The sequence below is a fragment of the Muntiacus reevesi genome, chromosome 7 (assembly GCF_963930625.1).
Source record: "Muntiacus reevesi chromosome 7, mMunRee1.1, whole genome shotgun sequence".
Lineage (NCBI taxonomy): Eukaryota > Metazoa > Chordata > Mammalia > Artiodactyla > Cervidae > Muntiacus > Muntiacus reevesi.
The window spans coordinates 85350339-85366366 of record NC_089255.1 but is presented as its reverse complement, the minus strand read 5'-3'; the positions used below and the strand labels follow the sequence as shown (position 1 = coordinate 85366366).

Below are 16028 nucleotides of genomic sequence, written 5' to 3'. Positions count from 1 at the left end.
TCCTGAGGCTGAAAGACTGGTCTGAATGCAGAATAAGCACAGGCTTGTTCAGCCGTTTTTCTGTATGGATGTATGTACCCACACATGGCCCCATTATTCGGCTTTTCAGAGAAAGCTTGTTTGTCATAGGGGCCAAAATCCTTTTATACAGTAGTTGATAGAGTTTTATCTTATTTATTTATTTTTTAGCCGCATTGTGCAGCTTATGGGTCTTAGTTCCCCAACCAAGGACTGAACCCAGGCCCAACAGCAGTGAAACTCCATGTCTTAACCCCTGGACCACCAAGGAATTCCCTGGAGTTTTGTCTTTAGGCATTTGAGAAATGCTAGCTTTGCAGCCATCGCTTATTATAGCCTGTCTCTCACACTGCCGATGAACTACAAAGCTCAGCTTTTATTCCTCTGCCCCAATGCGACTCTTATTTACTGGGTTGGAGAAGATGTTTGTTTGGTTTTTCCTGGCTCTAGTGGCACTTAGTTGTCTTTAACTTCATTAAAAAATTTTGTTAGATTGTATTGTAACAGGTGTCATATCAGTGTCTATTTAAAAAAAATTATCAAAATTGTTGAATTTTTGTGTAGCTATTTAAATATTGAAAATGGAAGAGAAAAAAAAATTTTTTTTCTCCATATTGAAAAAAGAAAGTGGCAGTGTTAGTTGTTTAGTTGTGTCCAACTCTGCAACCCTTGATCTGTAGCCCACGAGGCTCCTCTGTCCATGGAATTTTCCAGGCAAGAATAGTGGAGTGGGTAGTCATTCCCTTCTTCAAGAGATCTTCCCAACCCAGGGATCAAACCTGGGTCTCTCGCATTTCGGGCAGATTCTATCCTTTATTGTTTCAAGAAATGTAAAAATGGAGCTGAACACACAAAAGAAGATTTGTATGGTGTATGGAGAAGGTACCATGACTTATCTATCAGAAGTAGTTTGTGAAGTTTCATGCTGGAGATTTTTCGCCGGATGATGCTTCACCATCAGGGAGACCAGTTGAAGTTGATGAACTAATGTGTCAAATCGAGACATTAATTGAGAATGATCAGCATTATATCACACAGGAGATAGTTAACATATTCAAAATATCCAGATAAAGTGTAGAAAATAATTTACACCTGCTTGGTTATGTTAATCACGTTGGTGTTTGGGTTCCACATAAGTGAATAAAAACCTTCTTGACCGTATTTCCACATGTGATTCTCTACTGAAATATAATGGAAAAGTTCTATTTTTAAAGCAAGCTGTGATGGGCAATGAAAAGTGGATACTGTACAATAATTTTGGAACAGAAGAGATCATGGGGCAAGCGAAATGAACCACCACCAACTGAACCAAAGGCTTCGTTGGTCTTCATCCAACGAAGGGGATGTTGTGTATGTGGTGGGATTAGAAGGGAGTCCTCTATTATGAGCTCCTTCCGGAAAACCAATTAATTCCAACAAGTACTGCTTCCGCTTAGAGCAACTGAAAGCACTTGACAAAAAGCATCTGGAATTAGTCAACAGAAAATGCATGATCTTCCATCAGGATGCTGCAAAACTGCATATTTCTTTAATGACCAGGCAAAAACTGTTACAACTTGGCTGGGAAGTTTTGACTCATCTACCGTATTCACCAGATATCGTGACTTTGGATTTCCACTTATTTTGAACTTTACAAAATTCTCTTAATGGGAAAAATTTTAATTTCCTGGAAGATTGTAAAAGGCACCTGGAACAGTTCTTTGCTCAAAAAGATATAAAGTTTAGGGAAGGTGGAATTATGAAGCTGCCTGTAAAATAGCAGAAAGTAGTGGAACAAAATGGTGAATACATTGTTCAGTAAAGTTCTTGGTGAAAATGAAAAATGCTTTTTATTTTTAAGAATCTGCCTGCAATGCAGGAGACCCCAGTTTGATTCCTGGGTCAGGAAGTTTGGTGTCTCAGATGGTAAAGAATCCGCCTGCAATGCAAGAGACCTGGGTTCGATCCCTGGGTTGGGAAGAGCCCCTGGAGAAGGGCCTGGCAACCCACTCCAGTATTCTTGCCTGGAGAATCCCCAAGGACAGAGGAGCCTGACGGGATACAGTCCGTGGGGTCGCAGAGAGTCGGACACGATTGACCAACTAAGCACACACAAAACTGAAGAAACTTTCTGGTCGACCGAATGTTTGAGGAGTAAATTTCCAGTTGTGACAGAGTATCTGTGGATATTTTCTCTTAAGGAAATGTAAATGTTAGAACCAATTGCAAGAGAGATGGTATCAGGTACCACAAATTCCTGAGAACTTTGTGACTCTGCTTTAGCTTTATTTAACAAGATTTTTATCTACTGTGAGGCTTATTTAGTAGGCACTTTAGAGTCCAGTGTCCTAGAAGGTTGTTAATTTTAAAGTTTTATGTAGAGCCTTCTTTAGCAGTGAAAATCTTTTACAGAATAAGACTTAAACTTTTAATATTTTTGGTTAGCTTATTTAAAAGGTTAACTTGGGTTGGCGCCAAGCCCAGATCTGAGGGCTGGAAGCCCAGTAGTTTACTGACTATTGTAAAACTCTGGTGCAGTTTTCTTCTGTTCTGTTTACCTTTGGGTAGACCTCGTGTGGTCTGGTCACCTGTTCTGAGCGAACATTATGCCTTAATCAAAGCTCCACTGTGACTGTATTTTTTACAGACTTAGATTTTAGCATAACTTAAAATGGAGATCTTTAAAATCTAAAGTCTTGATCATGGAAATTCATTTTGAGATTTTTTTAAAAAACTCCCATCCAAAGAAAGAAACCTAAGATAGGTGTCTTTCTATTACCTACCTTTTAGTTTTTCTTATTTATAATTCTTTGGATTAATTTCCTTTTGATCCTTGAAAATATGCAGAGAATGGAATCTTAATTTTGGAATTATTTTTCTTGGTTGAAACTGGAATTACAGGGTTTTATGGCATTTCCCCTAATACATAATGGGGGCAGAGATGGAGCAGAGAGCAGTGTTCTAAGGTGATTAGGAAGGAAAACCATTTATTGACAGAACTGTACAGCTAAGTTTTATTTTTATGAGGCCTGCTTTACGGAGTTAAATTCTTTGACCCTACTTTTGTGCAGTCAGGTAGTTACCTGCAACCGTTTTCTTAGAGCTCGCTGGTCAAAGCTAAGTGACTTTTGTCTGGTTGAGTTGTTTCAAAACAACAGAAAGAATGGATGCCTTCCCAAATGTTTTCCACATCAGTTAATTCTGAATAACTGACCTCTCCTTCTAAAGTGCTCTTGTAATATGAAAAGAGAAATTGTGCAGAGAAACTGTTAAACATATAGCATCTCACCATTCGTTGGCAGGATTTCGTGTCATTGTACCAGGATTTCGAGAACTTCTACACGAGGAATCTGTACATGAGAATCAGAGACAACTGGAACCGGCCCATCTGCAGTGTGCCTGGAGCCAGGGTGGACATTATGGAGAGACAGTCTCATGACTACAACTGGTCCTTCAAGTGAGTCTTGATTGGGAAGTTATTTCAGAGGATTTCTTCACATCAGAAGATTTTCTATTGCAGTTAGAATATTCTGTCAAAGCAGGAGTAGAAGTATTGAGAGTACAATATAACGTGATTAACTTTCTTGCATGTTGTTCATTGTTTTGGAGATTTTTTAAAATGCATCTCTCTATTACATCTCCCACTGTTGGATTATAGCTGAAAAAAAATTTTACTTCCTTAAAAAACACACACAAAGAAAAATCATCCTTTTTGTTAGGCCATTTACTAGAATCAAGTGTCTGAATTTATTTATGAATATTTTTATTTCTCAGATGATTCAAGAAGTGTTTTTACTTAAATGTTTTGAACTGTTTAGAAGACTAATTTTTTTAATTGGAGGATAATTAGTTTCTGCCACACATCAACATGAATCAGCCATAGGTATACGTATGTCCGCTCCCTCTTGAACCTCCCTCCATCTCGCACCCATGCCAGCCCTCTAGGTTGTCACAGAACACAGATTAGAAAATGTTATTTATTCATAAAATTTTGTTTGTGTTGTACAAGCACTATGTGGTTGTATGGTCATTATTATTATTTTTTTTTAAATAATACAAATAAAGTGAAGGTCCCCTATGAGAACTAACCACTGTCCTTTTGCAAATCCACTTCCCCACAAATGCTCTCTTCCTAGAGGTGACCATTATACCAGTTGATTGTATATTATTCCTCCAGATATTTTCTGTGGCGTATGTATGTAGTGTATTACTGGGGTTGCACGTAGTGTTTTGATTTACACAAATGGGATCTTACTATAGAAATTATTTTACACCTTGGTTTTTTGCTTGCTAAAATATCAATAACATCTTTCTTGTGCCTATTCACAGCAAACTCATTATTTGTAGTGGTTACTTATATTCTGCAGTATAGATACATGTAATGTAGAACACACTGGGCTGCCTCATCCTATCTTAAAAACCCCAGTCTCTGAGTTAAGACAGCAGCAGTTTATTCTTTGTCTATACTTCATGACCGTCTTAGACCAGTAAAGCCTTTGAACTGTGATATCTTTATTCTGGGGTCCAGCGCTGACTGCGCTTCCACCATGTGAAATGTCACTGGTCCACGTGCCCGAGAAAGGGACATGGTAGATGAATTGTGTAGTGACTTGAAGGATCCTTATGCATATATCCTTTTATATGTGTGTAGGAATTGCTCAGTCAAAAACATGTATTGAGTTGGCCAAAAAGCTCATTCAAAAACGAACTTTTTGGCCAACCCAATGTATCTTTTGATAGGTAAGTACTGCCAAACTGCCCTCCAAAAGGAAAAGATATTCTTATCTAGAGCTGACGAAAGTGTCCTGGCCAACACTGAATATGGTTAGTTTTTTCTTTTTTTTTTTTTTAATTAAAAATTTGGGGGGGTGGGGGTCATGCTGCGTGGCTTGTGGGATCCTTAGAGTTCCCTGGCCAGGAATTGAACCCACGCTACAACAGTGAACACGTCAAGTCCTAATCACTGGACCACCAGGGAATTCCCATGATATAGTTAGTTTTTAAACATCCCTATTGATAAGTGAAAATTGGTATTTTGTTTTAATGTCCACCTTCCTAATTGGTAGTGAGTCTGAGCTGCTTTTCATGGAGACCATATTCTCTCTTAATTCCTACAGATGGTGCTTCCTTTTGTATTATCAATAAGTTTATTATCACATGTAAGTATTTGACTTGTTACTGAGTTTCATGAACTTTTATGCTGTTGAAATACAGGTACACAGGGAATGTAATTAAAGATGTTATAAACATGGGTTCCTACAACTATCTCGGATTTGCGAGGAACACTGGACCATGTCAGGAGGCAGCTGCCAAAGTCCTAGAGGAGTATGGAGTTGGAGTGTGCAGCACTCGGCAGGAAATTGGTAAGCGTAGACTATTAGTTTGGTCAGCTAGTGTTCTTAACTTTTTGTCTCAGGAGGGGCTAATACTGATACAGAGCTAGAATGTGAATGTCCAAATACATACTTTGCAATGGAGTTTAGATCAAGTAAAGAATGCTTTATTTTTCTGAAGTGATGGATGATTTTAATGCTTCAGTGTGTTTTGAGATATTTTTATCTTTTCCATTATGTTTTACATACAGACTATCTCTAGAAAAGTTCCATTAGGTATTTGTTTCATTTATAGCTTCAATGTTGACTGTATTGCTTAAATGATAGTGGTTGAGAAACTTTTTACTGGTATACTGAGCCCATGGGCAGATGAGGGTTAATCTGCTTCCATACTGGTAAATTGAAGCTAATAATTCCTACCTTATAGGGCTGTTTCAAGAATTAAATAGGCTAATTCATGTAAAGTGCTTATACTGTGGTAAACCCATCAATAATAAATGTTAACTCTTTTATTATTATTACAAGTCTGTAAAACATAAAAGCAAACAGGTGTCTACAAAGAGATTCCGTTTATTTAAGCTCAAAGGAAGAGTCTTAATTTTTCCATCTTGTTCAAGAGAACTGATAACCAGGAAAGTTAACCCTTTCTGGATATTTATTCCTGTGAATCACCCCAAGACTTGGTAGGTTAAAGCAGTCGTTCATTATGGTTTCTCGTGGGTCTAGAGAATGGCAAGTGCCGCTGGGTCGTTCTTCCCTGGGGTCCCCAGTGATACGCTTAAAGGAGCCTTATGCGGTGATGGCACAGAGTAACCACACCTTGTGTCTTTATGGTCCTGTATAGATTGCTCGAACATCTTATCTCTTTTGATCTTTATAACAATGTCATGAGGTAGATAGAGCAGATATTATTGGTATTAAACAGATAAGAAACAGAGGCCCAGAGAGGATAAATCACTTGCTTGAGCTTTAAAGAACACACAGCATCCTAACTGAGCGTTCTTCTTTCTCAGCATCTTTTCTCTTCTGCATGTAGCCAGTATCATTGATGAACGTTGTTCAGTCCTTATGGATTTGAGCACTGATTTAAAATCATAATACAAAGTTAGGGAAGGTGTTTTTTAACTCACCTTTTGCTACATAACAAACCATTCCAAAACTTAGTGGCTCAAAACGGAAACGTGTATTTATTTGCTTGTGACTCTGTCGTTTGGAAAGGACTTGACGTTTATTGCAGCTCCATGTGGGGTCAGGTGGGGTGCTATGACGGAGGATAGCATACCCGTGACAGCGTCCCTTGCGTGCCTGGCCCCTCAGCTGACGGTGAGCCCTGCGCCTTCCTTCGTTAGCCTCTGAGAGCCCCCTCGCTGTCCACATGATCTCTCTCTACAAAGGCTTTCTAGACTGTTTCACGTGGCAGCTGACTTCAGATGTGTAAAAGCAGGTGCCGCCAGTGCTCCTAAGGCACAGACTTGGAAACAGCATGCGTGAACAGGAGTGGGAGGCATTGTTGGCAACCCTCCTTACAGGAATGCCACCACAGGTGCTGCATCCGATTTTATCCAGCTGTTGTATCTTTATGAGCCTTGACTCTTCATGACACTGACTCCTTCATTAGACTTTAGTCTGAAAAGGTTATAACATAGGCTGTGGTTTCTTTTTCTAAAGTAATGAGTAACTCTTAAATTTGAACTTTGGTGACATTGACTTCATTAACTTCTTCACACAGGAAACCTGGACAAGCATGAAGAACTGGAGAAGCTTGTGGCAAGTTTCTTGGGAGTAGAAGCTGCTATGGCATATGGCATGGGATTTGCAACAAATTCAATGAACATTCCTGCTCTTGTTAGCAAAGTAAGATTTAGTCTGTCACGTATGAAAGCTCCCTCATGTATATCTTCTTTTGTTTTGTAAAACATTGAGACAAGCCCGAAAAATTTTGTATAAGTGTATCCCGTGGAAACTTACATCAGTTGAAGCTTTTTTACTGGAACCCATGATCTTTTCTCTATTGCCTTTAGATGACTCTTTCTTTCTTCATTTCATTTTAAAGGAATTCTTGTAAATAAAATCTTATAAAAGACTAAAATTACGGAAGAAAGGATGTTTAGTTTGGAAATTATTAATCAGGTTATTTCTTCTAGTAGAAAAATATGAAAATATATAGGTCCCTAATACTTGTTACTGTAATGCACATTGTTCAGAGATACATGGGCAAGGGGTGTATGTGTGTGAATAGAGCTTCCCAGGTGCCACTAGTGGTAAAGAACCTGCCTGCCAATGCAGGATACATAAGAGACTCAGGTTTGATCCCTGGGTCAGGAAGATTCCCTGTTGGAGGGCATGGCAGCCCACTCCTGTATTCTTGCCTGGGGAATCTCCGTGGACAGAGGAGCCTGGCAGGCTATGGTCTATAGGGTCACAAAGAGTCAGACACGACTGAAGCAACTTGGCACTCACATATACTTATGTGTGTGTGTGTGTGTGTGTGTGTGTGTGTATTTGCAAGAGAGGAGTTTTAAACACAACTATATTGATATCACATTAAACATAAATGGTTTGTATTTCTAATTAGAAGACAGATTGTTAGGTTAGATTAAAAAATTTTTTAAAAATTATAGACACAGGCTAAAAGTAAAAGGATGGAAAAAGTTATAGCATATAAACAATAATATGATTTATATAATATTATAGTATATAATAAACTAATAAATATTTTATAATACCAGTATTATAAACAAAGACTTCAGAGCAAACTGATACCTTTGCCATTGTAGATGCTTTCCTTAATGAGATATAATTATTAATGGTTTTGGCGTTTTGTAGTTCATCTAACTAAACCTTTCCCCTCAGATTCTTATCTTCTTCTCCTGGTGGTTTTGCAGGGTTGCCTGATTCTGAGTGATGAACTGAACCATGCTTCACTGGTTCTGGGAGCCAGACTCTCAGGAGCAACCATTCGAGTCTTCAAACACAACAGTGAGTTTGTTGTGAAATCTACTCTGGCTTTAGGGTTTAGGATTCTTTGGATTAGTGGCAGTGGTAACAGTTAGTTACATTAACAGTAGAAACTGTAAATGAAACTGAAGTACCAATATCTAAACTGTAAGTTCTGGTCCTGTGTTTTAAAAGTTACTGTCTTTCTCATTGGAATAAAAATAAAGGCTGAAGGAAGCCTTTCGGTACAAAGTAAAACATTGTTCTTTTTCTGACTTTGAACTTTTTCATCTTCCTTGCACTTGATCAGTATGCATTTATACTAGATGCCTGTCTTGCCATAACATTGTGGGTACTGAAGCAAATAAAGCAGGCTTCCTGATCTCAAGGATCTCTGACTGGTTGCTAAAGAAACTGTAGACAAACCAGTAGTTAGAATACAACAGAGGAATACTGAAATGCAGATATGAACAAGTGCCATAAAAGCAGAGAAAAGTGACACTAAGCCAAGACTTTCTCCCTAAATGGAAATATCTTAGTGCATTATTAAAATAATTGTAATAAAAATACATAACTTTCCAGTTTAAAATGCTCTCGTGTAGCAGAGATATGACCAAACTGTTTAATATCATCTTTTACCAAAATGTGTACACAAAGATCTAAAAGACAGAAGTCTTTTACACAAACATCAGACAAAAGTCTGAAAGAAGGTACACTCAAATATTAGATGTGTGCCTCTGGATGGAAGGTTTATGGATGGTAATAACCTTCCTTTCATTTTTGTTTTGTCTGAAATGCTTTACAATGAGAATGATGTATGCAGTATTTTGTTTTATGTAAATGGGATTTATGAAGCACTGTTGTATGACTTGTTGTTTTCTTAAAACACATTGGGAACTATGGCAGTGCATGTGCCTGCCCTCCTTCTGTAAGAGCAAGGTGGCAGGCAGTGCTCCGGTTCAGTCCCGCGTTCCGTTTGAACATCCAGGTTGTTTCTGAGTTTTTCTGCTAGAAGAGGTACCACCTACATTCATATTTTCCTCACTAGGCTGATTAGTAGGAGAGGGCAATGGCACCCCACTCTTCACCTGGAAAATCCCATGGACGGAGGAGCCTGGTGGGCTGCAGTCCATGGGGTTGCAAAGAGTCGGACACAACTGAGCGACTTCACTTTCAGTTTTCACTTTCATGCATTGGAGAAGGAAATGGCAACCCACTCCATTGTTCTCTCCTAGAGAATCCCGTGAACGGGGGAGCCTGGTGGGCCGCCGTCTATGGGGTCGCACAGAGTCAGACACGACTGAAGTGACTTAGCAGCAGCAGCAGCAGTCTGATTAGTGCCTTAGGGTAAATTCCCAGCAGTCTTAGATTTGCTGTACTTTTCCAGATGCCTCCAAGCACTGTACAGATTTTTCCTCAGCAACACCTGAAATCAAAAGCAGTGACTGTTTCTGCTCACAGGCCTACATGCATCATTTGAAATCTTTCCTAATCTAATAAATCCAGCAACATTAATTTTTATTTGATTATTAGGTGCTGAGCAACTCTATACAGTTACTGTCTTTGTGTTTCTTTGTAAATTGGTGATTTTCAAACTGTTCTTCTTTTTACTGGTTATAAGAGCCCTTTGAGTTGCAGTATTTTTATTTTTTATTTATTTTATTTTATTTATTTATTTTTTAGTTGCAGTATTTTTATTTTTAAATGCTGATGTTGTCACACTCACGGTCTTACGACTTTCGTTTGGATTCTGTGTCATGGCCTTTCTCTTTCTCAGATTATTCTCTTCTGGTCATTTTGTGGTATATTTTTTGTCTAAATCTCTCATTTACATGAGATTTGGAGAGTATACCATGAGAGAAGTATTGAATTTTGTTTCCCAAATAGATAATATGGTCAAGAATTCCGTAGATATTTTCTTTCATGTAAAATTTTGAATCAGCGTTTTATTTTTCTCTTCCTTTCTCTGTATAAACAGAGGAAGCTGAAACAATGAGTCCATTTTTACTTGTCTTCTGCTAATTACCACACATTGCCCTCTGTAGCAAGACTCGCAGCTTCAGATCAGATTTTTTACTTTGTGGGAGGATCTCCTTTTTCTGGGTTAGATAGCAGATAAGATTGCTTTGTTATGAATAACTGAAGGTGTAAATAGTCAACTTTTGGCCATTTTATTTGTGTTTATTGTGTGTGTTTTTATTACCTTGCCTCTCTTTTCTACTGGTTATTTTGTAAAAAGAGCAAATTTGTGTAACTTTGTAACCGCTTCCTTCAGTGGTGAACAGTAAAGAATCAGATTTATGTTGGGGGTGTCTCCCACCCCTGATAAGTATACCCTAAACTTGATGTTGCGTACATTTTTGGGTGGAGGACTCTTAAGGGCCTATATGCTCTTTCAGGGCATATATTTTAAGTGTGAAGTCTGTAGTGGTAGTAACAGTGGTCTTCCAAGCGTTTATCTTTAACAGGAAAGTTATGCCTCTCCTTAATGGCAGTACGCCCCAAGTGTTTCCTAGGCCTGTTAATTGCCGTAACAGCAGAGCCCCAAGAACTTGGTTGTAGACAGACAGCTGGTCAAATCAAACATGGAACAGTCTCTACTGATTGCCAGGCTTGTTTAACATATAGATTCAGGCCTGTCCAGACTGGTGTTATTTTTAACCACCACCAAGATAAAACTATTTAACAAGCTTCTATTGAATATATCCTAGGTGAAAGGAAGTGGGGTATGCACTTTGAAGTTTTTCTCCCATATTTCCTATTTAGAAGGTGTATGTGTTTATAGTAGTTTATTCTCATTTTCTTACTCAGCTTTCTTTATGCATTTACTTCTGAATGGCTCACTGGGATTAAAGATACATTTGATTGTTTATATACAAAAAAAGCTAACTGAATGGCAAGTTATTTCATGAAAAAAATTGGTCATTTCATAAGCATGCTAACCAACTGAGTCAACTTTACCACACTTATAATTGAGTTTCTGGTGGTTTTGAACACTTGTTACATTTTAAATGAGATTTTAATTCAAGCTATCAGTAGCCTGCCCATTTTGCCCTGTTTTTGTTCTGTCGGATTGTAATTATGTTAATGTCCTTTGCTATCTGAGACATGCTTCCTGAGTAAGAAATATATATTTGCATTTTAGGAATAAAGTTAGACAAGAGGAAGATACTGTGTGCTGAAATTCTTTTTTGTGTGCTACAGATATGCAAAGCCTAGAGAAGCTGTTGAAAGATGCCATTGTTTATGGTCAGCCTCGGACACGAAGGCCCTGGAAGAAAATTCTAATCCTTGTGGAGGGAATATATAGGTAATCCTGCTATATTTATTCTGATGTCTGATTTGCCGCATTAAGTCATAGAAGTTTTAAGTTGAAGGGGACACTAATCTAGACCCCTCTGAAAACTAAGGAGACAGAGTTTCTGACTTGTTAAAATACCTGGGTCTTCTTTACTCTTTTCATCATGCTATATATATATCATCTCCCAAGTTTCCTTTCTATTTGGGTCCATTATTTTTCCACCGTTTGTATAGGGAGTTTACACATAAGGAAAAGAATTAGAATATGTTTTCTAATGTGTCAGAACAAATTACATGCTGTTTAATTTTAAGAAATATTTTATATTGTTTACCTATTTGCAGCCCTTGCATTTATTCTCCCACCTCCTAATGTTTTTTATTCTTTCATGTAACTTTAATTACACATGCAATATATACAAAGTCAAATGTTGCCTGTAATTGCAAACTTTAGAAGAATCTACTGTGACCTCTGTCCCTCCGTGGTGAACTAAGGTCACTTGTATTCTGGTGTTTGTTTTAAAAGATCCAATCTCCTTTCCTCTGGATATCTGCCTAGCCATGGCATTGTCTGTCATTGCCAGTTTAAAACCACAAGCAGCATTGTCAGATCATTTAAAAAAGCAGTGAACTTAAAATAATAATAATGAAGTGGCCACCTCCTGGTTTTGAGAGTTGAAAAGTCCCAGTGTGTGTGTATTTTGCCCTATTTTGCTAGCATGGAGGGGTCTATTGTTCGCCTTCCTGAAGTGATTGCCCTGAAGAAGAAATACAAGGCATACTTGTATCTAGATGAAGCTCACAGCATCGGGGCTCTGGGCCCTACAGGACGAGGTGTGGTGGACTACTTTGGCCTGGATCCTGAGGATGTGGACATCATGATGGGAACATTCACAAAAAGCTTTGGTGCTTCTGGAGGATACATCGGAGGCAAGAAGGTAAACGGGCCCTGACAGTCGAGCAGTTAAGGTGCACTAAGGCACTGGCTACTAGATTTCAGTTTTGAGGAGATAGAGTCCTGAACTTGGATGTGGAGATCCTAAATTTGTGTGCGGATCAAGCACCAGGTGCCAGCATTCTTCACACTTCAACTCCCCTCTGAGCGCCTCTGATAAACCAAAGGCGGGTTCTGTTCATTGTTTGTTGTTTTCCTATTGGAGCTTCGTTCTAAACTACATCCTGGTCTGAGGATAGAATACCCTCTTATATGAAAGAAGACAGTGGTGCTGCCCGTTCGCACAGTCTTCTGTTGGGTCTGAGTTGTGCTCACTATTTCAGACATAGCAGGGATGTCATGGGAGCCAGTGGGGACAGAAGACCAGCTTCTTCCCCTACCCTTGGTCTCAAATGCGTCTTGGGTGAGCATCGAGACAGGAGGGAAAGAATTACTTTGCTGGCTCTGGTGTACTGCAAGGCATTGTCTTTGCCAATCCAAAAACTGCATGATGAACTCTGGGGTATTTGAAAATCAGTGTAGCATGGTGGAAATGGTTGAGCCATGGAGACAGAACCCTAGGTTCGGGTTTGAGTATTTTCCTAACTTTGTGAGACCTTGGGCAAGGTACTTAATGTTTAAGTTTCCTTATCAGTAAAACAGAGATAAGTGTGCCTGGCTGGCATTTGTAGCAAGGGCTTAACAAATAATATATGTCCGTGCTATAACATGGAAATAACCTTGAAAGCGTTATGTTAAAGAAGTCAGTCAAAAAGGCTCACCAGTTACAGTATTTCTTTTAGATGATATATCCAGAATAGGCAAATCATAGAGGCAGAAATAGGTTAGTGGTTGCTGGGGCAGAGAAGATAGGGGAAGTGTAAAGTGACTACTAACGGATATGAGGTTTCTTTTTGAGGTAATGAAGATGTTCTAAAATTAGATAGTGATGAAAGTTGGAAAGCTCTGTGAATATACCGAAAGCCACTATATTATACACTGTGAAAAAGGGAGTACTATAGTATGTGAATTGTATATCAGTAAAACAGTTATTTTAAAAATCTATACACACACACACACACACACAAAGAAACTAGAAGTCCATCTGAGAGAGCTGTTAAAAATAAAGGTGATGCCTCTACTGGGTGAGAGATTTGACTAGATCGCTATAGCCATTGTAACTAGATTTAGTCAGAAAATAAAATACTTTTCTTTTTGCAAAAAAAAAAAAAAATCTATACACAATGTTAGGAAAAAAGCGATGTTTATCAAGTATTTGTACATGGTACTCGAAATGTACTTTAATTCCTCTTTAAAATTTGACCCTGAGAATCTTAAAGTAGGGACTTTCTCTTCATCATTGATTCCTTTTAGAGAAACGCCATTTTCAGTGGTTTTGGTCAGGTTCAATAGATTTTTGCCCTAAATTTTTGTTAGTAGGAAAAGGCTATCTCCAGGCTTACTTTGGAGAATTGATTGCTTTTTGGTAAGATTTGTTGCTAAACCAAAAGATAGAAAAATAATACTCTGGGAGATTATCAAGATACAATATATTTACCTTTTTATATTGGGTTTTATACAATATTTCATATTTTTGAAGTAACACACTGCACTGTTTCCTGGTTGCATCTTGTGTTTCCTGGTTCGGTTCTGAAACATAGGCTTCTTTGTGTGCACATTTTATTTAAAGACTTAGTGAAGTTAAAAGGCATCAGAGAATAGGGATATGTAATTGATTGATTGGAAATTTTTCTTACTGGCAGACAAGGTTTTTTTTTTTTTCATTCAGTGAGATAGCTTTAATGTTCTTATGAAAAACCCAGTAAATTTCTGTTTAATTTCTGCCACATTTATATCATTTTATAAATCTCTGTGTATCGGGAGGATGTTTAATGTCTTTAAAGTTGATATTAGAGAACTGTCTTTCTCTTACTCAGGAATGTAAGGATGGGCTTTGCAGGCATGGGGTAAGATGCAGATGATATTTTCTGTAATACTTAAAAGTAAGTCGTATCTAAAAGCAATCCAAACAGTTTCTTGTTTAATTTGGCATTGTAGGTCTATTTATAACATTAAATGATATGTTTTCTAAATTTGAGGTCTTTTTTTAAACTAGTTTTTCATCCTTCCATGTTGTGGCATGTTTAAAAAACAAAACAGGAAATTCCCTAGTGGTTCAGTGGTTAGGACTCCACGCTTTCACTGCTGAGGGTGTGGGTTCAGTCCCTGGTTGGGGAACTGAGGTCCTACAAGCTGTGCAGCATGGCCAAAATAACAAACCAAACAAAGCCTAAGGACGTGGCCACTTGTCGTTCAGTCGCTCGGTCATGTTCAGCTCTGCACCCCATGGTCTGCAGCACGCCAGGCTTCCCTGTCCTTCACTGTCTTCCCGAATTTATCCTCAGGCTCATGTTCATTGCGTCAGTGATGCCGTCCAACCATCTCATCCTGTGTTGCCCCCTTCTACTCCTGCCCTCAGTCTTCCCCAGCATCAGGGTCTCTTCCAGTGAGTTGGCTCTGCACATCAGGCGGCCAAAATATTGAAGCTTCAACTTCAGCATCAGTCCTTCCAATGAATATTCAGGACTTTAGGATTGACTCGTTTGATCTCCTCGGTATCCAAGGGACTCTCAAGAGTCTCCTCCAAAAAAAAAAAAAAAAAAAAAGAGTCTCCTCCAGCACTACAGTCTGAAAGCATCAATTCTTTGGCAGTCAGCCTTCTTTGTGATATAACTCTCACATCCATACATGACTATTGGAAAAACCATAGCTTTGACTATACTGACCTTTGTTGGCAAAGTGATGTCTCTGCTCTTTTATACACTATGTTTGTCATAGCTTTTCTTCCAAGGAGCAAGCAGCTGTTAATTTCATGGCTGCGGTCACTGACCACAGTGATTTTGGAGCCCAGGAAAATAAAATCTGCCACTGTTTCCATTTTTTCCCCATCTATTTGCCATTAAATGATGGGACTGGATGCCATCACCTTAATGTTTTGATGGTGAATTTTAAGCCAGCTTTTTCACTCTACTCTTCCACTTTTCATCAAGAGGCTCTTTAGTTCCTCTTTGCTTCCTGCCGTTAGGGTGGTATCATCTCCATATCTGAGTTTGTTAATATTTCTCCCAGGAATCTTGATTCCAGCTTGTGCTTCATCCAGCCCAGCGTTTCTCATGATGGACTCTGCATATAAGTTAAATAAGCAGGGTGACAACATACAGCGTACTCCTTTCCCAATTTAGAACCAGTCCATTGTTCCATGTCCAGTTCTCGCTGTGACTTCCTGACCTGCACACAGGTTTCTCAGGAGGCAGGTCAGGTGGTAGTCCCACCTCTTTAAGAATTTTCCAGATTCCAACAAATGTGGATCCTTTTGTTGTGGTCCACACAGTCAGACGCTTTCGTGCAGTCAGTGAAGCAGGCGTAGGTGTTCTCCTGGAGCGCTCTGCTTTTTCTCCTAACCCAGCTGTTGCTGACAGCGCGCTCTGCCCGTGTTGGTGGGCCTGGTGTCTCAGACCGACGTCCCCAGT

General features: G+C 38.8%; 1 protein-coding gene across 1 annotated transcript in view; it reads left to right on the top strand.

The window, feature by feature from the left end:
* SPTLC2 (serine palmitoyltransferase long chain base subunit 2) overlaps positions 1-16028 on the top strand; it is a 98461-nt gene that overhangs the window by 32854 nt on the left and 49579 nt on the right. Inside the window, exons 3-8 of the mRNA XM_065940717.1 lie at positions 3300-3454; positions 5212-5360; positions 7060-7184; positions 8216-8309; positions 11472-11577; positions 12283-12502. Coding sequence (XP_065796789.1) covers positions 3300-3454; positions 5212-5360; positions 7060-7184; positions 8216-8309; positions 11472-11577; positions 12283-12502 — 849 coding nt within the window. The remainder of the gene's footprint in view (positions 1-3299; positions 3455-5211; positions 5361-7059; positions 7185-8215; positions 8310-11471; positions 11578-12282; positions 12503-16028) is intronic.